The following is a 26475-nucleotide window of genomic DNA, read 5'->3' as shown; positions in this document are numbered from 1 at the left end:
CGAAGGATCTTGCTACAATGGAAGGATGCGAGGCCCCCAAGCGTGGAGACCTGGATCAATGACATGGCGGGTTTCATTAAGCTAGAGAAGATCAAATTCGCCCTGAGAGGGTCGGTACAAGGGTTCTTTAGGCGGTGGCAACCTTTTCTCGACTTTCTGGCTCAATGATAGGGTACTGGGACAGTAGCAGCAGCAACCCGGGGGGGGTGGGGGGGAAGGGGGAGGGAAAAGGGGGGGGGGGGGGGGGGGGGGGGGTGCGGACGATGACTATGTTTGTTTATTTAATTTAAATTTATTTTTAAGTTCTTCTGTTGTTCATTGGGGTTGGGGGGGTGGGGGATGGGATACATGCGTCGATACGGTCTGGGGGTGATACAGTTATTATGGGTTATTTTGTTGCATTTCATTGTTTATCGTTACGTTTTATATTTTCTGTAAAAAATTCCAATAAAAATTATATTAAAAAAAAAATAGGGGCAACTAAACTGTTGCCAGCCTGTGCTACTGAACAATTCCAAGACAGAGTCCTGCTCTTGTTTCTATGCTGAAGGTCACTTTATCTCCCTTTGACTGTGAGCAGCCTCTAGCTTCACAGCTGAAGGCTATTCCTCATGAGGAATTGGCCTTGTTAGTTGTGGGAGCACTTCACAGCTGCAGCTTGTGTTTGCTGCTTGCTCCTGCTGGCGGCTGCAAATGCCTGGAGGCCGCTGTTGCTGTTTCCTTCTTTTTCTGTAACCGAAAAGGACAATTTTTTCTACGAAATCTGGGCCGTGGAACACCAGGCCCGGGATGAATAGCACACATGTCGCCTTGCATGCACCTGGGCATTAAGGAGCATTCAGGGATTCCACTCCCTGAATGTTCAACTTGTGTGCGACTACCGCCTCCGGATCGTGCATGTTTACACACTTCCCAGGGAGCGTGCATGACAGCTACATCCTGGGACAGTTGGAGATCTCTGATGTCTTCGAGGACCAGCCCAGGATGACAGGTTGGCTCTTGGGGGATAAGGGGTACCCAGAGAGGTCCTGGCTGATGGCACCTGTGCAACAGCTGGAGACTGAGGTGGAGACCCGATATAATGAGGGCCATGTTGCCACCCTGGCTGTCATTGCGCGGTGCATCGTACTGCTGAAAATGAGGTTCTGATGCCTGGACTGCTCTGGTGGTGCACTGCAGTGCCCGCCCGAAAGGGTATCCCACTTTGTGGTGGTCTGCTGTGCCCTCCACAACCTGGACAGCAGCCGGGCGACATGCTGGAAGAGGAGAATGAGGGACATACGCCCATGTCTGAGTTGGAGGAGGTGGACCGGGAGGGGATGAAGGACGACCCCAGGAGGATGGAGGACAGGCAGCAAGGGTCCGGTATGCTCAGAGGACCAGGGAGGCCCTCAATCTCACCTGATTCTCAGGGTGATTCTTTTCACCCAATTCCTCATTCCCACAGTCCCTCCTTCCCCCAGTTCCTCTGCTCCCCCATCCTCCACCCCATTGCCCCAATCCTCCGCACCCCTAATCCTCCTCTTTCCCAATCGCTCCTTCTCCCCAATTCCTCCCCTTCTTCCCCCCCCAAAATCTGGACAACTCCGGATGCCCCAGCCCCATTAGATGGAGCTCCTGTGAGACAATGGACTTGTAGTCAGTGAGAGGGAAGGATCATTCTGTCTGACATGAACAACTACTTGAGACAGGTCATCTGGGTGAAGGAGCAGTGGATCCTCACCTCTGCAGAGCAGGCCAACCTCACTGTCGGTGACTGCTGTCTCGTCGGTCAACCCCGTGATTTCTGTTAAATTGCACCCAGCGGATCAGCCATGAATGGTGGAGCAGGCTCGATGGGCTGAATGGCCAATCCTGCTCCTATCTTCTGTGTTGAAATATATTTCCCAGTCCTATTTTAGGCTTCCACTTGGCAGCAGTCCCCCCCCCCCCCCCCCCTCCCCCCCCCCCCCCCCCCCCCCCTCCTCCCGGTAGGCAGTTAAAATTGAATTGTGCGATTTTACTAATCTTACTCGTTTTGTTAATTTTGCTCATTCTAATTTTACTCATTTTACTAATCCTACTAACTTTACTAATCTTACTAATTTTACTAATCTTACTAACTGGTAAGATTCAGAGGGGTTTTCAGCCATCCAAGAAAACAGTACATTAAAATGACAGGAGAGCGGATAATGAGCAGTACCAATGCTGCTTTGAATATAATTCCCTATCTGCATGGTACCGAAGAATCAGAGGAATTAAAATTCATAGGGGGAGAGAACAGAAGTACTTCATTCAGTTTCTCGAGCCTGTTCTGTCACTCAATTGATCATGGTTGACCTGTACGTTAACTGTGATTAGCGACCATTGTTCCATTTCTGTTGATACCCTTAATGAGGAGATATCTGTTGATCTCAGTCTTGGAAAGTTCAATTGATCCAGAATCCATAGTTTTTCTTGGGCAGAGAGTTCCAGATTTCCACTACCCTTTATGAAACTATGCTTCCTGATTTCACTCTTAAATGATCCAGCTTGAATATCTTTCTCAGATTCAAAATCTTTACATTTCTTCACATCGATTTTCGTCTGCCATACCTTTGCCTGCTCACGTACTGTATGTACTTTTGCATCATCGTGTTCTCATTCACACAACTTACTGTGCCTTTTAACTTTGTGCTAGCCGCACACTTAATTATGAAAAATAATAAAAACGCAACTAGTAATTTTTTCAACATGTCTTTGTCTTTACTAGGTTGGCCTCAGTATCGCTGGGCTCGTCTTTTAAAAACACAATACATAAGGGCAGTGGGGGAGTAACTTTGACCGTGCAAAGGGGTAAAAAGGAATCATACAGAGATGGTTGAATTCAACGACAACAGCATGTGTGAGATGTAAAACACACTGCTGATTTGTTATCATCAGCTTTGCACTATTGTATTAAATTATGCCTATCGGGCAGAAGCTATCCCATCCTTGGGAGTGGAAAGGGAGGCAGGAGGACTGGATAATTGGGAGGGAAGGCACAGGGTGGAGAAGGTGTCACTTTCCTGACTCCCCCCATTATGTCAGGGGTGGGGAAGGCTAAGGATGATCTATATGCTCAGAGGCCAATGGAAGGCTTGAAATAGCCAATTTCCCACCGCTGCTCGGGGTGGGTCCGTACCCGAAGTGGGATGCCACCCAGTAAGAGCTGGCAGCTTCCCTGAACGCTCAGGAGGACAGATTAGGGAACTCTGTAGTCCACAGAGGGCCCACCTGGCAGCAAGGGCCAGCCCCACATAAGTGGGCAGAGTGGCCCTGGCAAGCCCAAAACCACATACTTTGATTCCAGGGCCTCCTTCATGGCTGCTGCTCTGAGCTGGCTGCAGTCCATGAGTGGTCACGGCTCCCAATAATGCTGCAAGAGTGAAGAGCTATTGGTTCACTCTGATTGGCTGGCAGCTCTTGAGGACAGGTTCTTTGCCTCAATGGCAGGCAGGTGACACCCCGATTGTCATTGATTTCCATATAGTGTGTGTGTGCGTGCATTTTAGGTTTAATCTGGCTAGCCCAGCATTTATCCTTTATTGACATTGAATAGGAAGTAATAATAGCACAAATAGTAAACTTTATTATTGTCACAAGTAAGCTTACATTAACACCTTAATGAAGGTACTGTGAAAATCCCTTACTCGCCACACTCCAATGCCTGCTTGGGTACACAGAGGGAGGATTCAGAATGCCCAATTCACCTAACAAGCACGTCTGTCAGGACTTGTGGGAGGAAATTGGAGCGCCTGGAGGAAACTCACACAGACACGGGGAGAACGTGCAGACTTTACACAGACAGTGACCCAAGAGAGAATCGAACCTGGGACCCTGGCGCTGCGAAGCAACAGTGCTGACCACTGTGCTACTGTGCCACGCATATGCTACAGTGCTATATAGCATACCTGCCTTGCTTATTAAGAAAATTGCGCTGACTTTTAGATTTCAGAAATGTTATTTAATAGAAAAAAATTAGTTCAGCTAATAGAAGATCTAAATTGTATGTTATCTAACACGAAATCCAGCGAGGGCGAGATCCAGATCGCAATGTCTCGTGAGATCTTGTTAGATCTCGCGAGGCATTCTGAGCATTACAAATGTCGCTAGAGGCATCTTGCGAGATTTAACAGCCGTTGCATCAGTGAGTCGGGTGCGATGAGGCCATTAGATCACGCTCTATATAACTGATAGTTGCAATTTAATAATCGTCTTCCATGCTGCTTCACAACACATTATGACTGAATGATAGCTGTTAATAAACCCTCTTTGAAAAAAAGAAAACTTATATTTACTCAACTCCTTTATATCCTCAGTAGATTTAAATATTTTGTGGCCAATGAAGTACTCTTGAAGTATCATCTCTGTTGTTTTGTCGGAAAAGGTAGCAGCCAGTTTGCAAACAGCAAAGTCTCACAAACACCCATTGTATAAATGATTATATAATATGTTGCAGTGTTAAAACACCAGGAGAATTCCCTGCTCTTTTTAAGTAGCGGCACAAGATCTATCAGACCTCTCTGAGCGAGAATTCGGAGCCTCGGGTTAATGGCTGAAACCTTCACATTCAGAGGGAATGCAAACTGGCAAACATTAGATCAGCTGCCTATTATATAATCCAGCTGGATTTTCTTTGCATTGACTTCAAAGGAAAGGAAAATTGAAAGATGCAGCTGAAAATTCTACAATGATTTGGACAAAATATGTAAGTGACAGAATAATGGCAGATTAAATTTAATGCAAAGAGCTCTTAATGCTACTTGTATGAAGACAGCCACGTGGTACTGAAATAGATGAAAAGGCCTCGGTGGCCTTATTACCAAACATGTCGAATCTGATGTTACCTATTGTATGCCCCCACCAAAGTGAAAAGATCCACCCAATGTTTCAACTGAATAATGGCATCTCCAACCCTGCAGCATGCTCTCACTACTGTCCTAAAGTGACAGCCTGGATTATATGCTGCATCCCTGGAATGAAGCATGAACTCCCAGCCATTTGGCTCAGAGGAAATAGTGTCACTATTGAGCCAAGTTAACAGCCTTGCAAGGTTATCTCTTCTGCAATGTGTATCACAGTGTTATCATACACAGATTCATCTAGAATTTCTACAGTATACTTAAGCTTCTATCTAACACTTTCTATTTGTGTGTGTTTTTCCCGATGTTTTACTCAAGCTATCTATCATTTCTGCTTTCCAGCCATCATGTATGTAATGGGAGCATTAGGCCCTGCAGCAGGATATCTTCTAGGGGGAGTATTGATTGGCTTCTACGTAGATCCCAGGACCGTAGTTCAGATTGATCAGAGTGACCCACGCTTTATTGGAAATTGGTAAGAGAAGTGACAACTTAATTTTCATATATCTTTTTGAATGCGCTATTTTCCTTTTACTTTGTGTAGCATAAAGTGATCCATATTTTGCCTTGTGTATTTGTGATAGATGCATATTCAGCACAACATGAATGACCTATTGGCTTGAATTCTGTTCCATGTAAAAGAACGATGTGCAAAAGGCATTTGGCAATGTTCTACACAAAAGGCTGTGAATTAACCTCAGGGTATATTCAGGCTGAGCCCAAAATGGATAAGAAACTGATTGAAAGATCGGGAACAAATAATCATTTGAGGAGTTAAAACAGCGTAGTTGAAGAGGTGCAGTATTGAGTTCCTCAGGTCTCATTGTTGGGACTGATGTGTTATCTGTGCTGGTCTAACATTGACTGCAACTGGATGCAGTAAAACGAAAAACAGGCTTCCGACACAGGAGATGGTCCAACACTGTTTTATTGAACCTGTTGATTGCTGTACATAATCTGCTGTGGGTTGACACTCTATTAACCTAACTGATAACCTCCTACTGGCTTGACCAGACTAGCTCTCTATTACATGGTGATGATGTTCGTTGGCCTGTGCACTGCGAAAATCTTCCTGGCCCTGTCCTGTGAGAGAGGGAGAGCCTTAATGCCCTGTGGGCTTTATAGTGGTGGTGTCCTGTCTGGTGATTGGTTGTTCTGTGTTGTATGTGTTCATTGGTTATCCTGTGTGTCAATCACTGCATGTGCATCTCATGAAATACATGAGTGGATATTATGACATCTCCCCCTTTTAAAATAAATTTTGGAACGTGGCTGTATATGCATGCATAACTATGTACAAGTGGGGAACGAAGGAACATATGTACATGGGAAGGTGTCTATCGTGCAGATGCAGAGCAAACTGAACAAAATTTACAAGATTTAAGTCTATAGATTCAGTCTTTGTGGTGGGTGACGAATTCTTGTCAATTGCCGCAGAGGTGGAGGGGGTGGACGCCGGCACCTGGACAGGTGGGATGGCTGCCATCTCGGTGGCCTGGTGGATAGGTGGGATCGCTGCCAGATCGGTGGCCTCGTGTTGCAAGACGTCTGGAGGAGGCATGGTGACATGCGGAGAGGTGTGGTCGGGTGATGGGCAGGGAACTTTACGCAGCACCCTCCTGCTGCGCCGTAAAATTGAGCCGTCAGCCATTCGGACAAAGAAAGACATGGGAGCAGCCTGTCTGACGACAACAGCTGGTGCTGACCAACCTCCCTCAGGCAGCTGAACGCGAACAACATAATCTGGAGCCAGCGCAGGCAGATCCGTGGCATGAGCATCATACGTGATCTTCTGCTGGTCCCTGGATCGCTGCACCTTCTGCAGCACTGTGAGGTGGCCAAGGTCAGGAACATGGATGGCAGGAACAGTCGTTCCCAGGTTGCGATTCATGAGCAACTGCGCCGGAGACAAACCAGTCGACAGAGGGGTTGCTCTGTATGCCAGTAGCGCCAGGTTGAAATCTGAGGCTGAGTCTGCAACTTGCACAGCAACCGCTTGACAATATGGACCCCTTTCTCAGCCTTCCCGTGTGATCGCGGGTAATGGGGACTGGATGTGATATGACTAAAGTGGTAGGATCGTGCAAAGTCGGACCACTCTTGGCTGTAGAAACATGGACCGTTGTCACTCATTACCGTGAGTGGTATCCCATGCCTGCCAAACGTCTCTTTGCAGGCTTTGGTGACAGACTTGGACGTGAGGTCCGACAGTTTCACCACTTCCGGGTAGCTGGAGAAGTAGTCGACCGGGAGCACGTAATCACGCCCATTGGCGTGAAAGATGTCTATCCCCACCTTCGACCATGGAGAGGTCACGATCTCGTGCTGTTGCAGCGTTTCCTTGGGCTAAGCTGGTTGAAACCTCTGGCATGTTGTGCAGTTGAGGACCATGTTGGCAATGTCCTGATGCCAGGCCAGTAAACTGCCCGCCGAGCTCTGCGTCGACATTTCTCAACCCCCAGGTGACCCTCACAGATCTGCCTGAGCACCATGTTTTGCATGCTTTAGGGAATGATGATTCTATCTAGTTTAAGAAGGATCCCCTCAACAACCGTCAGCTGATCCTTAACGTTGAAGAACTGGTGGCACTGCCCCTTTTGCCAGCCATGGGCGAGGTGCTTCATCACGCGCAGCAGTAGGGGATCTTTGGCAGTTTCTTCACGTATTTGTATAGCTCATTCATCAGTGGCTGGGAGGTTGCTGGCACACAACTGCACCTGTGCTTCAATGTGGCGAATGAAGTCGCCCTGTTCACGCGGCGCGGTGACGGATCTGGAGAGGGCATCCGCGATGATCAGCTCCTTACCCGGTGTGTAGACGAGTTCGAAGTCATATCGGCGGAGACTAAGAAGAATTCGCTGCAGCTGAGGTGTCATGTCATTTAAATCCTTTTTGATTATGTGGACTAAAGGCCTGTGGTCTGTTTCCATCGTGAACTTTGGCAGGCCGTATACGTGGTCATGAAACTTGACTATTCCTGTCAGGAGACCCAAGCACTCCATTTCGATCTGGGCATACAATTGTTCAGTCGGAGTCATGGCCCTGGAGGTGTATGCCACTGGAGCCCAGGACGAGGAGTCATCTCGCTGGAGGAGCACTGCCCCAATGCCGTTCTGGCTTGCATCTGTGGATTTCTTGGTATCCTTGGTTGAGTCAAAGAATGCCAGTACTGGGGCTGTGGTGAGCTTTGCCTTCAGCTCAAGCCACTCCGCTTGATGTGCGGGAAGCCACTGGAACACTGTCGACTTTTTTACGAGATGCCGGAGGGCTGTGGTGTGGGATGCCATGTTGGGAATTAATTTCCCGAGAAAATTCACCATCCCGAGGAAACGGAGGACCATCTTTTTGTCCTCTGGGGTCTTCATGCATTGATCGCCAGCACCGTGTCAGCGTCAGGTTGCATACCCTGCTGTGAAATGTGGTCACCCAGAAACTTGATAGCGGACCGACCAAATGAGCATTTGGCCCTGTTGAGCTGGAGGCTGTTTTCATGAATCCGCTGGAAAACTTGTTTGAGGCAAGCGATGTGATCCTCGGGCATCGTGGACCAGATGATCACATCGTCCACATAGACTCGCACCCCCTCGATCCCCTCATCATTTGCTCCATTATGCGATGAAATTCTTCAGAAGCTGATATGATACCAAAAGGCATGCGGTTGTAGCAATACCCGCCGAACGGAGTGTTAAACATGCACAGCTTCCGACTGGATTCATCCAGCTGTATTTGCCAGAACCCACGGGGGCCGTCCAGCTTGGTAAAGAATTTGGCATGAGCCATCTCACAAGTTAACTCTTCACGCTTTGGGATTGGGTAGTGCTCTCGCATGATGTTGCGATTCAAGTCTTTGGGATCAATGCAAATGCGGAGTTCACCAGAGGGCTTCTTGACGCAGACCATGGAGCTGACCCAGTCTGTTGGTTCCGTGACCTTTGAGATGATACCCTGGTCTTGGAGCTCTCGTAACTACGTTTTCAGTTGATCCTTGAAAGGAGCCGGCACCCGGCGCGGTGCATGGATGACTGGGATGGCATCCGGTTTGAGCAATATCTTGCAACGATATGGGAGCGTGCCCATTCCATCAAACACGTTGTGGTATTGCGTGAGAATGTCGTCTACCTCAGCCTGGAGATTTACCTTGGGCGAGGCAGTCGCTGGTGTCGAGGACAAGGCATAGACGCGCTGGACCAGATTTAGGAGTTTGTATGCGCGAGCAGGGATGCCTTGTCAGGCCAGACGATCTCGAATAGTAACCTCGCTTTGATTGCCTTGTGAGATACATCTAGCTGACACGATCCACTGGCAGCTATGGCATTGCCATTGTAGTCAAGGAGCTGGCAGGCTGGTGGAAAAATGCTAGGTTGGTTTCGGATGCTATCGAGGTCCGACTGTGATATGAGGTTTGCAGATGCTCCAGTGTCCAATTTAAATCGGATGCGAGACTGGTTAACCGTGATGACAGCACACCACTCGTCGTCAGGATCCACAGTGAGGATTGAAAGGCGGTTTGCAGGCACGGTGGAGAACAGTTCACGCGTGGTGATTATGCCCGCCCGGTATGGAGACTCGGGGCAGTCATTATCGGGGTCCGTTGGGCTGTCGGGATCTGAATCCTGCATGCCTTGTTGTACGCAGCGGACACGTCTGCGCTGCAGCAGGGATCGCTGGCTGTTGGTCGGTGGAGCGGACCTGCATAAGGCCGCATAATGCCCAGGCTTTCCACACTGTAGACATCGCCTTCCTTTGGCTGGACATTGTCGCTTTAAATGGGCGGAGCCACAATTTGGACACGTCATGACGCTGACATCAGCGCGTTCTGTGTGCCATCGCCATGCGCAGTGCGGTTGGCCAACGTTCGCACATGCGCATCGGGGTCTTCGGCCTCATCGTCCACCCGGTCGTGGTGTGCATGCATAGGGACCCTGGAAAAGCGCGCGGAACGGCCACTCTCCTCGATGCTCAGGCCTTGCATTTTTGCGATGGCCTGCACCCTTCCTGCCTTGTGGGAGGCTAGTTTTGCATTTTCTGCCGCCCTGATGGGCGAGTAACGATTCCTGGCATGCTCATGGACAACACACGTTTCAATGGCGACGGAGAGGGTCAACTGTTTGATTTTGAGGAGCTGCTCCCGCAGGGAGTCAGACTGGACCCTGAAAACGATCTGATCCCGAATCATGGAATCAGCCGTCGAGTCATAATTACATGACTGCGCTAGGATGCGGAGATGGGTCAAGAAGGATTGAAAAGGTTAATCCTTACCCTGAAGCCTCTGTTGGAAGATGTACCATTCAAAGCTCTCATTCACCTCAATGTCGCAGTGGTTGTCGAATTTCAGCAGAACTGTCTTGAACTTCGTCTTGACTTCGCCATTGGCAAATGTGAGCGAGTTATAGATGTGGCTGGCGTGATCCCCCGCAGTCGACAGGAACAGTGCAATCTTTCGGGCATCCGATGCTGCCTCGAGGTCGGAGGCCTCGATATACAGGAGGAACTTCTGTTTGAAGACTTCCAGTTGGCGCTGAGGTTGCCGGAGATCCGGGGTTGCAGAGGAGGTTGGATCTTTTCCATGCCGCTGGATGGCTGCGTGCTGGCCTTTGCAGATTCACTCGGTTCGTTAGAGTTACCCTGGTACCCTGATGTGCTATCTGTGCTGGTCTAACATCGACTGCAACTGGATGCAGTAAAACGAAAAACAGGCTTCCGACACAGGAGATGGTCCAACACTGTTTTATTGAACCTGTTGATTGCTGTACATAATCTGCTGTGGGGTGACACTCTATCAACCTAACTGATAACCTCCTACTGGCTTGACCAGACTAGCTCTCTATCACATGGTGATGATGTTCATTGGCCTGTGCACTGTGACTATCTCCCTAGCCGTGTCCTGTGAGAGAGGGAGAGCCTTAATGCCCTGTGGGCTTTATAGTGGTGGTATCCTGTCTGGTGATTGGTTGTTCTGTGTCGTGTGTGTTCATTGGTTATCCTGTGTGTCAATCACTGCCTGTCTGCATCTCATGATATACATGAGTGGATATTATGACAGGGACAATTACCATTTTTAATTTACATAAATGGCCTGGATTCAGAAACTTCATGCTAAGTGGTTAAATGAGGAAATGATACTGAACCAGGTGGTGCAATTTATGGTGTTCTCCAAAATGGTTGCCCTTGAAGTTAGCTCCTCTGTACATTATTTAATTCCTCTTTCACAAATGACCAATTCTTAAAAAACGAACTGGCACGGTAGCTGGAACTGCTAGAAGAAAGGTGTCAGACTGACATTCTTGAGGGAGGTAGCTCAGGGAGTCAATGCAAACTTCACCACCCCATGAATGTAAGAAAGGCTTTTACACCAAATTGGTCAAGCATGAGTGACTTGGCACACCCTGATGGAAAACTACCATTTTTAAATGCCATCCTGATCTCCGAGGCCCACAAATAAAATCACCGACCTCCATCCAGCCCAAACGCAACATGGGAGGGTTCCCTGGACCATGGTGGGTAATCCCGGCCCAATCACACGCACGCAGAAAATGCTAGTGTGGCACCATGGCAGTGCCAACCTGGCACCTTGGTAGTGCCAGGATGGCACCCAGGTGGCATGCCAGGGTGCCAGGCTAGCACTGCCAACATGCCGGGCTGGCACAGCCAGGCTACCCAGTTAGCACCAGCAGTGCCAGGGCACCACCCTGCCCAAGAGACATGCAGTTGGGGGCCTCATATCCCCTTGGCAACCACCACGAGTGCTATTCCATCTGGTCCGCGTTTGTGGGGACCAGTGCTGAACAACACTCGCCCAAGGTCTCCAAGGCGAAGGGATTGAGTCCCAAAGCCTCAGATACCTTGGAAATCTGCACATTATAGGAAGGTTTACTGCCTCGCTCTAATATGCAGATTTGCCAAACACTGATCCTGCCCATTGTGGGCCGGAATTTCCTTGCAATGTCTCACGAGATTGCTTTGATTCTCGCAAGGCGTTGTGAGCCAGGTGGTTCCCAGGAGTGCGGTCACCCGGCTTTCACAGGCCATGCTGCATTGCAGCGAGATGCTTTTCCAGCGCAGCGTGGCCAGAAGAGCATGCCCTGAGATCGGGCCACTGTTTTGAAAGGATGCCCCAACCTCTAAGTGAGCTTATGGATCCCTCACCCCACCCATGGGTAATGTCACCCTCCACACACATGGGCACTACCCCACACCCCCCAAGTGAGGACACCCCACTAGGGGTCCCTGGGGGTCCCCCTCTTCAAGCCCCCCCAAGCCCTTTTACAGCACCCCTTCCATTCCAAGACCCAACCCATCACCCCTTTAACCTCCCAGAGACCTCTACTTACCTGCTCTGCACACCTCCACCCTTCAAACCCTTCCTCCACCCTCATTTTATGGGCATGGCCCCATCAGCCCCTGGACCTTAGCACTCAGACACCCTTGCACTGCCACCTTGGCACCCAGGCAGTGCTCCTGCTCGCTTGGCTGCGCCACCCAGGCATCTTGGCAGTACCAAGATGCCTGCGTTCTAGGGGAGGGCCAGGAACCACTTTGCACATACCCTGACCACCCAGGAGTCTCCGATGGCCTGGGAGATCCTACCCATCTGGGTGCTGTTCTGCACGTTCCACGTTTGCGTGGACCAGCACTGATCGGTGCCCGGCTGCAGCTTCCCAGGAGAGGCAGAAGAATCATGGGAGACCGGTGGATCCTGCGTGAGTAGATCATAAGTAGGCTGACAACCTACTTCCGGGAGCACCATTTGGTCAGCCCATTTGGGCGGAGTTCGACTCCGACTCCGTCGTCTTCTGGGACTTTGGTCAATCCCGCAAGCCGCGGAGGCTGTCAGGAGGCTCGCTGCAAACCTCTCCTGGCATTCACGGCGCGTTGCGCTCTTTAGCGCAGTGCAGCCAGAAAATCGCACCCACAGTTGTAGAACCTGCAGCAATTATTCTTGAGATTATTTCCTCATTTGTTGCTGGGCTCCCCAGAGCTTAAAATATATCTGATGTGAGATTTCAGTATCTGCTTGTCTGCTCACTAAAAACATTGAGGTGTTCCAAATACCTTTTTGTACCTTTTATCCCTTGCTGAAAGTGGATGTCTTATAGAATTGTCATTAGCTAAGCTTGCAAGTGGTTTTGCACAACAATGCAAGGATGCTTGATAGACAAATTGCAAATGAGCGGATACTTAAATGAAATGTTGTGTGAATCACATGACTTATAGGATAGGCGGCACGGTAGCACAGTGGTTAGCACTGTTGCTTCACAGCGCCAGGGTCTCGGGTTCGATTCCTGCTTGGGTCACTGTCTGTGCGGAGTCTGCATGTTCTCCCTGTGTCTGTGTGGGTTTCCTCCGGGTGCTCTGGTTTCCTCCCACAGTCCAAAGATGTGCAGGTTAGGTGGATTGGACGTTCTGAATTCTCCAACAGGTACCGGAATGTGGCGACTAGGGGCTTTTCGCAGTAACTTCATTGCTGTGTTAATGTAAGCCTACTCGTGATAATAAAGATTATTATTACACTAATTCAGCTGGCCCCTTCTAGTTAATAAAACTGAAGGGTTCTCAAATAGGACCTTCATGGCTACATGAGTACAATTAATGGCAGCATGGTAGCATTGTGGATAGCACAATTGCTTCACAGCTCCAGGTTCCCAGGTTCGATTCCGGCTTGGGTCACTGTCTGTGCGGAGTCTGCACATCCTCCCCGTGTGTGCGTGGGTTTCCTCCGGGTGCTCCGGTTTCCTCCCACAGTCCAAAGATGTGCAGGTTAGGTGGATTGGCCATGATAAATTGCCCTTAGTGTCCAAAATTGCCCTTAGTGTTGGGTGGGGTTACTGGGTTATGGGGATAGGGTGGAGGTGTTGACCTTGGGTAGGGTGCTCTTTCCAGGAGCCGGTGCAGACTCGATGGGCCGAATGGCCTCCTTCTGCACTGTAAATTCTATGATAATCTATAATTCTATGAATGGCACCCTTTGTCGGCGGAATCCTGCTAGTCTATAAAATTGGCCACTCTACCCCCTACCGCGCATGCGTCAGCTTTGCAGGATCCATTGAGAACATAACAACTTGAGTCACCTGCCTGAGCAGAGCATCTGTTACCCACTCAATACAATAGCTGCAAATGTTTTAATCAAGGTTGCCCAAGGCTGCTTAGATTCAGAGCTGGTGTCATTATAACAGCCTCTGACAAGGCTGAGCTCTTTGTTGAACTGGGTTGAGTCTGCTGCCAACATTTGGTAGTATTCCTCATTGCTTCCGAAAGTATGTTCAGCCTTCTAACATGCAGTGATCAGAAAAGTCAAGAGACAACCACTTGAGATCATTAAATCTTGTTAAGTTGGTATTTGTGAAGAAGGGGAGGGTAGAGTCTCTGATATTTATAGGGTGCTCATGATGGAGGAAGGGTCCCAGACGGAGGAACTGAAACTTAAATGGGAGGAGGAGCTAGGCGGGGAAATGGAGGATGGGCTGTGGGCAGAGGCCCTGAGTAGGGTAAATTCGACCGCAACATGTGCCAGGCTCGGCCTGATTCAATTTAAAGTCGTTCACCGGGCCCACATGACGGTGGCTCGGATGAGCAAATTCTTTGGGGTAGAGGACAAATGCGCTAGGTGCGCAGGAGGACCAGCGAACCATGTGCACATGTTTTGGGCATGCCCTAAGCTTAAGGGGTACTGGGAGGGATTTACGGACGTCATGTCCCGGGTGCTAAAAACAAGGGTGGCGATGGGACCAGGGGTGGCAATTTTTGGGGTTTCAGAAGACCCGGGAGTCCAGGGGGAGAAAGAGGCCGATGTTTTGGCCTTTGCTTCCCTGATAGCCCGGCGACGAATACTATTGGCATGGAGGGACTCAAAGCCCCCGAAGACTGAATTGTGGCTTGCGGACATGTCGAGTTTCCTGGGTATGGAAAAAATTAAGTTCGCCTTGAGGGGATCTGTACAGGGGTTCGCCCGAAGGTGGCAACCATTTATTGACTTCTTTGCGGGAGAGTGAGCGTCAGCAGGGAGTGGGAGGGGGGGGGGGTAGAGTAGAGTAGAGTAGTAGGAATAAAATGGCGGGTAGTACCGGCGGAAGAGGAGCGGGCTTGTGCAGTATGTTACGATTGAAGTATTGAATGTACGTGGATGTTTGCACATTTTTGCCTTTTTTCCTTTCTTTCTGTTGATGTCTGTAACTGTTTACAAAGCCAAAAACTACCTCAATAAAATTGTTTATTAAAAAAAAAGTTGGTATTTGCAGGGAGGCACGGTGGCACAGTGGTTAGCACTGCTGCCTATGGCGCTGAGGACCCGTGTTTGAATCCTGGCCCTGGGTCACTGTACATGTGGAGTTTACACATTCTCCCCGTGTCTGCGTGGGCTTCACCCCCGTAACTCAAAGATGTGCAGGGTAGGTGGATTGGCCACGCTAAATTGCCCCTTAATTGGAGAAAAATAATTGTGTACTCTAAATTTTAAAAAAAAGTTGGTATTTGCAGTTCAATTGGAAAAAAGTGCTAAAGTGTTTTTACTCAACTAACTTTGCATCCTGCTTATTTTCTTTTTTTTAAATGAGTAAAAGTACTCCCTTAGGGAAATTCGCGAATTCCACAGCCTCCTCCCCTCTCGAATCTGCATACACTAAACTCCAAAAGTAGATAGGATATACATAACTTTCAAAGATAACAAGCCCTTCTCAATCCTAGCTGTGGATTTTGACTGCTTTTAATGTGGATGGTATAGATTCTCGTCTCATTTCTTGCAAAGTAATAACAAGAACTTCTACAAAAAAGGCCAATGGTTCAATCATACATCACAATGGAATGCCAAAGTAAAATTACACCCAGAATCTCTGTAATCTTTGAAATGAACTAAACCTCATCATTGATCCACATTTTTTCCCAGCAATTCTACCTTTGTCAAGAATGCTTAAATAAAGCCAGTTAATACATTCACACGAGGAAATGTACTTCTTGGGCGGAATTCTCTGACCCACCGCAGGGTCGGAGAATCGCCCGGGGCCGGCGTAAATCCCCCCCCCGCCATGGCTGGAATTCTCCGCTACCCAGGAATCGGCGGGAGTGGGAATCACGCCAAGCCGATCGGCGTGCCCCCCGCGGCGATTCTACGGCCCGTGATGGGCCAAAGCCCCGCCGCTGTCAGGCCTCTCCCGCCGACGTGGTTTCAACCACCTCTGGTGGCGGCGGGATTGGCGGCGTGAGTGGGCCCCCGAGGACCTGGAGGGGGGGCGCGGAGCGATCGGACTCCGGGGAGTGCCCCCACGGTGGCCTGGCCCGTGATCAGGGCCCACCGATCGGCGGGCGGGCCAGTGCCATGGGGGCACTCTTTTTCTTCTGCCACAGCCTCCACCATGGCAGAGGCGGAAGAGCGCATGGGCCGGTGGTGACGCCAGTGGCCGCTGACGCACTGGCACATGCGCGAACCAGCGAAGGCCTTTCGGCCAGCCCCGACGCCGGACGGCGGGCGTCAAAGGCCGTTGGTGCCGGTTTTGGCGTCAGTCGGCGTGGCGCCAACCACTCCGGTGCGGGCCTAGCCCCTCAATGTGAGGGCTTGGCCCCTTTTTCCGCACCTTTGGGGAGGCCCGACGCCGGAGTGGTTGGCGGCACTCCGCTACGCCGGGACCCCCCGCCCCGCCGGGTAGGGGAGAATCCCGCCCCTTATGTCAAAAGAATAGCAGTCCTGAACAAGCTTTGATATAAGCTGACATAGCTGGATATGCCTGGACAACATTTTTAAAAAAATGTTCCAAACCATTTTTGTAACAAAGCTGAAAACACATCTGTAATTATAGTTCTCAGGAACTTTTCTCCCTAAATTTGTACATTTTGAGGAAGTATCAACTGATCAACTGGAACTGACAGCCTCCAATCTTGTCCTTCTACCAATCTTATTGGTTCTATCATCTTTCAATCCTCCCCGTCAACAGATCTGTGGTTCTGACAGCCTTGAGCCCCATCTCCCAGCGAACCTTCACGTTACTGTGAGGCCAGTGCTTCACGTGCACCTCTCTCAGTCTGGTCTATTGCATTTTCTGCTCCCAATGTAGTCTATTCAACATTGGAGAGACTAAACGCAGACTGGGTGACTGTTTTGTAGAATACCTTAGGTCCGTCTGCAAGCAGGACCCAGAGCTTCCTGTCACTTGCCATTTCAACTCACAGTCCTACTCTCATGTCTACTTAACATTAAGTTCAACAACTTCAGACTGTGGACTCTCTCCTGCATCTTCACCCCATTTTTATTTCTTTCAATTCATCTTCATTTCGTGGGCAGCATGGTGGCACGGTGGTTAGCACTGGGACGACGGCATTGAGGACCCGGGTGCGAATCCTGTGCCTGGGTCACTGTCCGTATGGACTTTGCCCGAGATGTCTAACTATCACATTCTCCCCATGTCTGCATGGGTTTCACCCCCACAACCCAAAAGCTGTGCAGGTTAGGTGGATTGGCCACGCAAAATTGCCTCATAATTGAAAAAAAAATAATTGAGTATTCTAAATTTATTTTAAAAATTCATCTTCATTTCTTCCATTGATCTGTTTTTTCCTCACTGTTGTCCCCTTCCTTCTACCCCACTTGGGCCAACTGTTCCCTGTTCCTAGTTGTCGTTTGACACACTGCTTACCTTTGTTCTGCCATGGGCAGCACGGTAGCATTGTGGATAGTACAATCGCTTCACAGCTCCAGGATCCCAGGTTCGATTCCGGCTTGGGTCACTGTCTGTGCGGAGTCTGCACATCCTCCCCGTGTGTGCGTGAGTTTCCTCCGGGTGCTCCGGTTTCCTCCCACAGTCCAAAGATGTGCAGGTTAGGTGGATTGGCCATGATAAATTGCCCTTAGTGTTGGGTGGGGTTACTGGGTTATGGGGATAGGGTGGAGGTGTTAACCTTGGGTAGGGTGCTCTTTCCAGGAGCCGGTGCAGACTCGATGGGCCGAATGGCCTCCTTCTGCACTGTAAATTCTATGTCTATGTAAATTAAAACATTTTAATCTCTGATCTCTTAATGTGCCACTATCAACACATTTCTCACCCCTGATCACACCATTTACATTCCCTTTATCTTTCTGCCATGACATCTTTGTCCATCTCCACCTATCGCTGGCCCTCTATCCAGTCCTCTATCCAGCCCCACAGCTCCATGCCACCCCCCCTAACCCCCATACTACAACAGTACAAATCTGATCCTATTTCCAGTTTTCTTCAGCTTTGACAGAGTCATCCAGACTAGAAACATTAGCTCCCTTTTCTCTCCACAGATGCTGTCAGACCTGCTGAGATTGTCCAGTATTTTCTGTTTTTGTCCCAGCTAACCTGATTAATTGATACTGAAATGCTAACAAGCTGACATTTGGAGCAAACGCATTTATGCCACCTTAACTTGCTAATGGTGGGTATTGATAGTTAGACATCTAGGGCAGCACGGTGGTACAGTGGTTAGCACTGCTGCCTCACGGCGCCGAGATCCCAGGATCTATCACGTCTCTGGGTCACTGTCCGGGTGGAGTTTGCACATTCTCCCCGTGTTTGCGTGGTTTTCGCCCCCACAACCCAAAGATGTGCAGGGTAGGTGGATTGGCCACGCTAAATTGCCCCTTAATTGGAAACAATTAATTGGGTACTCTAAATTTATTTTAAAAAAGACATCTGAAAGAAAAAATTCTTAGATAGCCAAGAATCTGTTGTTGAATTCAGAGTTCTTTTAAAATTTACACAACTAACTAACATTCATTTCAAAGCATTATTTTTCTTTAAATCCAAATATCCTTGCTTTTATTTATGTTAATGTGTGTTTCAGAGAAAGTTAAATGTTTTCAAAAAACTCAAATCAATGCAACTGCTGGAAGAAAAGGGGTCAGTGGGAGGAACATTGTGGCAGGATGGTCAACAGAATTGACTGATTCCACCTTTCATTTGTTACAGTCTTAACTCCTGAGACAGTTAAAGGTTCATTGTGAACAGCTTCTGTTTCAGAAAGAGCAACCTACTGACACCCAGCAAACATCAAAACCATTGCAATAATTAATTAGTGTTAGATTTGTAAAGTGTCATGTCTAAAACATGAGAAGAAATCAAAATGTGTACATCAAGAAGAGGGGTTCTCCGCCGTCCACTGTTGGTAGCGGAGTTCCTGATGTGGCGGAGAATCCCGTGTCGGTGAAAGGAGGTACAGATCGGTTTGCATCGAGATACATTCCCTGCACCAGTAGGAGGATGCAAAGGGATCAAAATTCCCCATCTGCATCCTATTCACGGCCTGGACATCGCTTTCCCCATGCCTCTGTGATGTTCTCGCCCTCTGGGCCAGGATTCACGTGGGCATGGATTGGTACAAGTATTTGACAGTGTGGCTCTGGTGGTGGAATTCGCGGTGAGCCAAGGGGGTAAGTATTTAAGACAGGTGCCCCCCAAAGTCCATCGCAGGATCCCCCTGACCCCACACAAAGTCCTGCCCAATATCCAGCCCCAGCACCCAGTCCTCCCCCACCATCAGACCCCTCATTGGAGACCCATTCATCAGACACCCCCCCCCCCCCCTCACCCACACACCCGCATTAGAGATCCCCCAGGTCAGAGATCCCCCAGATTGGAGAAACCCCCAAATGAGCAAACCCCCCATAACAGCGAAACCTCCATCCCCTATCAAGAGAACTCTCTGGTGGGGAGGGGTCAGGTCACCTGCGTCCATACTGGGGGGTGGATGACACAGCAATTCTCGTGTTGTGGAGGGGGGGTGCCCTTACTTGTCACAGGGGCGGAGGGAAGGCTTTGCATTGCGGGGGGTGGGGGGGGGGGGGGGGGGGGGGGGGGGGGTGGGCAGTCCGCAGACTTTACCAGCGGGCCGTCCGCTGAAATTTGCGACTCAATAGCAAGATTCGTGACGGAATCAAATTTTTCAAAAAACATTTTTTTTTTTTAATCGATGTTTTTTTAAATAAATTTAGAGTACCCAATTATTTTTTCCAATTAAGGGGCAATTTAGCGTGGCCAATCCAACTATCCTGCACATCTTTTGGGTTGTGGGGGCAAAACCCACGCAGACACGGGGAGAATGTGCAAACTCCACACGGACAGTGACCCAGGGCCGGGATTCGAACCCGGGTCCTCAGCGCCGTAGTGCTGAGGTGACCGTCCTTGATGGAGATCAGTGTGTCCAAGAATGCAACTGATTTTGGAAAGTAATCCATGGTGAGTCAGATGATGGGATGGAACTTATTGATCTCATCGTGTAGTCGTTTCAGAGATTCTTCGCCGTGGGTCCGAAGGAAAATAATTTCACCGATGTATCTGGTGTATAACGTTGGTTGAAGGTCCTGTGCGGTGAGGAGGTCTTGTTCAAACTTGTGCATGAAGATGTTGGCATATTGAGGTGCAAATTTGGTCCCCATGGCTGTTCTGTGCATCTGGATGAAGAACTTGCTGTCGAAGGTGAAGACGTTGTGATTCAGAATGAAGCGGATGAGTTGCAGAATTGCGTCTGGAGAATGGTAATTGTCGGTGTTGAGTACTGAGGCTGTTGCAGCAATGCCGTCGTCATGGGGGATGCTGGTGTAGAGTGCCGAGACGTCCATTGTGACGAGGAATGTTCCTGGTTCAACTGGTCCATGTGTGCTGAGTTTCTGTAGGAAGTCCGTCGTGTCGTGACAGAAGCTGGGCGTACCTTGTACGATGGGTTTCAAGATGCCCTCAATGCAGCCAGAGAGGTTCTCACACAGGGTCCCATTGCCTGAAACGATAGGACGGCCTGGTGTGTTGGCCTAATTTATTTTCGGGAGGCCACACCTCCCAGTACGTGGGATGAGAGCACGTAGGGTGCTTTGAAGGTCTGTTTAGCACACTAGGCTAAATCGCTGGCTTTGAAAGCAGACCAAGCCAGGCCAGCAGCACGGTTCGATTCCCGTAACAGCCTCCCTGAACAGGCGCCGGAATGTGGCGACTAGGGGCTTTTCACAGTAACTTCATTGAAGCCTACTCGTGACAATAAGCGATTTTCATTTTTTCATTTCAAGGTCTTGATCAGTCTATGAGTTGGCGGATGTGTTCCTTGGTCGGATCTGCGGGTAACTGTCTGTAGTGTTCCTGGTTGTTGAGTTGTCGGTATACTTCTTTGCAGTAGATGCACAAGATCCCGAAAGGGCTACAGATCACAAGCCCACTCAAGTCGACCTACAACACAGACTACGCTGAGAGACTCTGCCGTCGCACCTCTCTCACACTCCTCAACCACCTCGTACAACAGCTCTACAGCAAACGACGCAACCTGGAAACCAAGATAGAGGCCATATTCTCAACTTGCGCTCAGGACGCAACAGACCAGCTGCGGAACACCGCCAAACAGATGAGAGAACAATACTATGCCACCTATATGCAGGCACACCACGAACAGGAAGCTTGAGAAACTCGGCATAACCACCAGCAGCATCCAAGCCTCCCCTGGTACCACAGTAGAAAACAATACAGGAAAACCTATTGTCAACTTGTCGGACTACACCCTTCACCCTTCGAAAGCGAAGTCCTCAGCAGAGGGCTCAATTGCCGCCCCACCACCAAAATGGACCCCATCAGTCTCGCGGCAGACACAGAGGAATTCATCAGGCGAATGAGGCTCTGGGAATTCTTCCACAGAACCCAAGAGGCCGACAGTGAACCCAAGGAGATTACCAATGAACCGGAACAGCAGACCGAGAGATCTGCGGTGCGGCAACCGAAGAGGAAAGAGTCGAATTGGACCCCTTCGGAAGGCCGCTGCCCTAGACTCGACATGTATGGTCAAGCCGTCAGGAGTCGCGTCAATGCCAGATTCATCAGTCGCATTCACAAGACAGCCCAGAACATCACCCAAGCACAACGCAACGCCATCCGCGCTATCAAGACCAAACGTAACATCGTCAACTAACCAGCAAAGGAGGGGCCACCGTCATACTGAACAGAACGGACTACTGCAGAGAGGAATACCAACAACTCAACAACCAGGAACACTATAGACAGTTACCCGCAGATCTGACCAAGGAACACATCCGCCAACTCAACAGACTGATAAAGACTTTGGATCCAGACCTTCAGAGCACCCTACGTGCTCTCATCCCACGTACTCCCTGCATTGGAGATCTCTACCTATCGTTTCAGGCAATGGGACCCTGTGTGAGAACCTCTCTGGCTCCATCGAGGGCATCTTAAAACCCATCGTCAAAGCTACGCCCAGCTTCTGTCGCGACACGACGGACTCCCTACTGAAACTCAGCACCCATGGACCAGTTGAACCAGGAACATTCCTCGCCACAATGGACGTCTCGACACTCTACACCAGCATTCGCCATGACGATGACATTGCTGCAACAGCCTCAGTACTCAACACCGACAACTGCCAATCTCCAGACGCAATTCTGGAACTCATCCGCTTCATTCTGGATCACAATGTCTTCACCTTCGACAACAAGCTCTTCATTCCAGACGCATGGAACAGCCATGGGGACCAAATTCGCACCTCAATATGCCAACATCTTCATGCACAAGTTTGAACAAGACCTCCTCACCACACAGGACCTTTAACCGCTGTTATACATCAGATACATCGATGACATTTTTTTCCTTTGGACCCACGGCGAAGAATCACTGAAACGACTACACGATGACATCAATAAGTTCCATCCCATCATCAGACTCACCATGGCCTACTCTCCAAAACCAGTTGCATTCTTGGACACACTCATCTCCATGAAGGACGGTCACCTCAGCACTTTGCTTTACCGCAAGCCCACAGATAACCTCACGATGCTCCACTTCTCCAGCTTCCACACTAAGCACATTAAAGAAGCCATCCCCTATGGACAAGCCCTCCGTATACACAGGATCTGCTCACACGAGGAGGAGCGTTACAGACATTTACAGACGCTGAAAGATGCCCTCGTACGAACGGGATATGGCGCTCGACTCATCGGTCGACAGTTCCAACGCGCCACAGCAAAAAACCGTACCGACCTCCTTAGAAGACAAACATGGGACATAACCGACAGAGTACCCTTCGTCGTCCAGTACTTTCCCGGAGCAGAGAAACTACGACATCTTCTTCGCAGCCTTCAACATGTCATCGATGAAGATGAACATCTTGCCAAGGTCATCCCCACACCCCCACTACTTGCCTTCTAACAACCGCGCAACCTCAAACAAACCATTGTTTGCAGCAAACTACCCAGCCTTCAGAACAGCGAACACGATACCACACAACCCTGCCATGGCAATCTCGGCAGGACGTGCCAGATCATCGACATGGATACCACCATTACACAGAGAACACCACCCACCAGGTACGCGGCACATACTCGTGCGACTCGGCCAACGCTGTCTACCTCATGCGCTGCAGGAAAGGATGTCCCGAAGCATGGTACATTGGCGAGACCATGCAGACGCTGCGACAACAAATGAATGGACATCGTGCGACAATTACCAGGCAGGAATGTTCCCTTACAGTCGGGGAACACTTCAGCTTCAGCAGTCAAGGGCATTCAGCCTCAGGTCTCCGGGTAGGCGTTCTCCAAGGCAGCCTTCAGGACGTGCGACAACACAGAATCGCCGAGCAGAAACTTATAGCCAGGTTCTGAACACATGAGTGTGGCCTCAACCGGGACCTGGGATTCATGTCGCATTACATTCATCCCCCACCATCTGGCCTGGGCTTGCGAAATCCTACCAACTGTCCTGGCGAGAGACAATTCACATCTCTTTAACCTGGGGTTACCTCTCTCTCTGGATCTGTAAAGACTTATTTACCTGCAAATGCACGCATTCTAAGCATCGTCTTGCATCTTTGACTTTGTCTATATATATGTTTCTGGAACCCACCTCTTCATTCACATGAGGGTGCTCCAAAAGCTAGTGTTTGAAACAAACCTGTTGGACTTTAACCTGGTGTTGTAAGATTTGTTACTCTATCAATCAAGACTCATATCTAACATTCATATATTTCACACTGTTGGAGTGTCATGCTCACATCACACAGCTTGCACACACTGCCAGCTAAGCAACAATTATGCCAATAGCACCTGAAAAAGTATACAACAGACACTGACACATTTCCCTCTCTTTCCCAGGATCAGGTGGCTCACAGCTGGAGGTCGCAGGAGCTAGCCAAAGAATGACTTCTTACTTAGTCTACAATTTCTTCTCAATTATGAGCTGCCAATCGCATAAGTATGCATTTTTCACTTTCCCCTCACAAGAATATTACCCTTTCACGTTTTCTTTCAGATACCCAAAACGTGCAGTCTGGTCAGGTGGCAGAGGAAGACCAAGAAGCCAGTGATGATGGAGACACATCCTCACTTGATTTCACAGTCAGCACTGCAGATATTGACAATGGCATATCTTAGGGGATAGCACAGAGGCGAGATCTGCAGTGAAGAGACACTGGACACAATTGTGCTGTAACCAGGGCAAAGGTAGTGTAGATAGCTTGCCATAGGGCAAGATCACACACACTTTCTGCTGCATAGGACTCCGCTGAGGACTCTGATATGTCAGGCTATGAAAAACGCTGATGGATATGAACAAAATACTTAGTGCTCAGTCATTGTCAAGCCATGGAGCAGTGTGACACCAACCTGACACAAAGCTTGAAAAATCATCCTTTCAAGCATAGAACTGATGCCAATCTCATCACCGCATATGTACATCCAAACATAATGTAGTGGCTGATGGCTATGATAGCAACTTCCATTGTAGCCCAAGCAGATTCCAGTGAACTTCTAAAAGATGTAGTGAAAGCTCAGACTACTGTCAGATTGGTGTAATCATGGCTGCATTCAAAGGGTTTTCCAGGGTGGCACAGCAGGTAGTGACTACCTGGAGCATGAACCTGCTGTCCTCTCTCAGGATGACAGCCTTTGTCCTTCTACCTTGACCATTCCCCTTGCTGTGCCAACCCAGAAGGCTGCCTTGCATCGCAAGATGGTGTAGTCCAAAGTAGAATCAGAACTGCTCGAAGTCTACCTGCATAAAACCCAGGACAAAATACACATTCCAAACTAAATGTATAAAGTCCAACATGCCACATTGCATACAAACTTGAACTAAGAGGTGAAAGTCAGCAGCCTTTAACTGATCAATCACACTGCAACCATTGGGACAGTGCTTCATAGGAGCACAAGGATAGCAAAGGTACACCGAAGACAGACACAAAGGGGACACACAAGGATCATTAGTTTAAATTTGCATACAATATGGCATGTTATACTTTGGTTTGGAATGTGTATTTTCTTTCTTGGCTTTTATGTTTGCCTTGTGGTCAAGTGAACAATTTGGGGAAGCACTGCTTTCTCACAGCGCCGAGGTCCCAGGTTCGATCCCGACTCTGGGTCACTGTCCATGTGGAGTTTGCACATTCTCCCCGTGTCTGCATGGGTTTTGCCCCCACAACCCAAAAGATGTGCAGGGTAGGTGGATTGGTCACGCTAAATTGCTCCTTAATTGGAAAAAATGAATTGGGTACTCTAAATTTATAAAAACAAAAGTGAACAATTTGATGGTCAGTGGCAGAGGGAGGTTAAGGAATGTGGGACTGTTGGTGACTGAGGAATTTGAGCTGTGGTCACTGTGATTGTTTCTGAACTAGTTCTTCACCTTCAGCCTATTCAGCAAGGAGTTGAGTATGTTGCCGGCTCCCTATCTTTTCCTTCTCCTTGTCTTCATTCTCTCATGCTTTCCTCATCGAGCAGCTTGTCCTGCCCTGCATGACATCAGTTCATTCTGCTAATCATTCTTGATTCAAAGAGAGAGGCTTACTCACATACCCCTGTCTGCGAGCAACTAGACTGTCCAAGAAGCCTTGAGGTCAACAAAAGGTTCTTCAGTACCTGCAGCACCACCCCCTGTACTCTTTTGCAAATTGAAAAACTGTAGAAAGGACCAAAAATGTGTAGAGTTGTAACAACAGCTAAATTAAATAAACCACTACCAAATCTGGAAATAGTTGATGGGTCCCTTTAATAACCACTGGTGGATGTTTTTTTTTGCTGCTTAATATGTGCTCCAGTGTGTAAGACTAAGTTAGGCTGTTGGCTTATGTGTGGAGTTCCAAAATGGCAGTGCTGGTATCAAACCAATACTGGCTTCACGATATTCCAGCTCTGCATACTTTCAGTGGATGTTAACTATTGTGGCACTAGCCAGCTTACCAAGATGGCGCCTAGTGTGCTTTGTGTTCAAAATATGCACGCATACCGCAGACGTCAATTTGAAACCCTAACAACATTCTTAACATCTAAAAAATGGTCTCTGTTATGTCTTATATTTTCCCCACCGTGGGACGAATTTAACTCATCCTCAGGATTGGCTGGGCAGCGGTGAGGGTGAGGTGGAACTCATAGAATCAGGAGGGAAGGTGGTGGTTGGAAAGCCTAACATCTTCCCCACTCCCCCGATTGATCTGGATTTTCACTCAGTTGGGATGGCTTGGGAACCCTGTACAAATGACAGAAGGGATCCGATTCCAGATTCTTGACCCCATTTTCAGGTGCCTTTTAAAGGTGCAGTCTGGTTCAGGTCAAAAGCCCACACCCTGCACTCTCACCCTGGCTGGGTGGCACATCCTAGTCCTGAGTAATTTTTATGGAGTTGGGCCAGTC

The 26475-nt window shown here is 49.0% G+C and overlaps 1 protein-coding gene across 2 annotated transcripts in view; it reads left to right on the top strand.

The window, feature by feature from the left end:
* Positions 1–26475, top strand: part of LOC119972603 (solute carrier organic anion transporter family member 5A1) — a 257638-nt gene that overhangs the window by 126560 nt on the left and 104603 nt on the right. For both annotated transcript variants that reach the window (XM_038809568.1, XM_038809567.1), the window contains exon 2: positions 5205–5337. In XM_038809568.1, the coding sequence (XP_038665496.1) occupies positions 5205–5337 (133 nt within the window). The remainder of the gene's footprint in view (positions 1–5204; positions 5338–26475) is intronic.

Source organism: Scyliorhinus canicula, chromosome 10 (assembly GCF_902713615.1).
Source record: "Scyliorhinus canicula chromosome 10, sScyCan1.1, whole genome shotgun sequence".
Lineage (NCBI taxonomy): Eukaryota > Metazoa > Chordata > Chondrichthyes > Carcharhiniformes > Scyliorhinidae > Scyliorhinus > Scyliorhinus canicula.
This window is presented reverse-complemented; position numbering and strand designations above follow the sequence as displayed.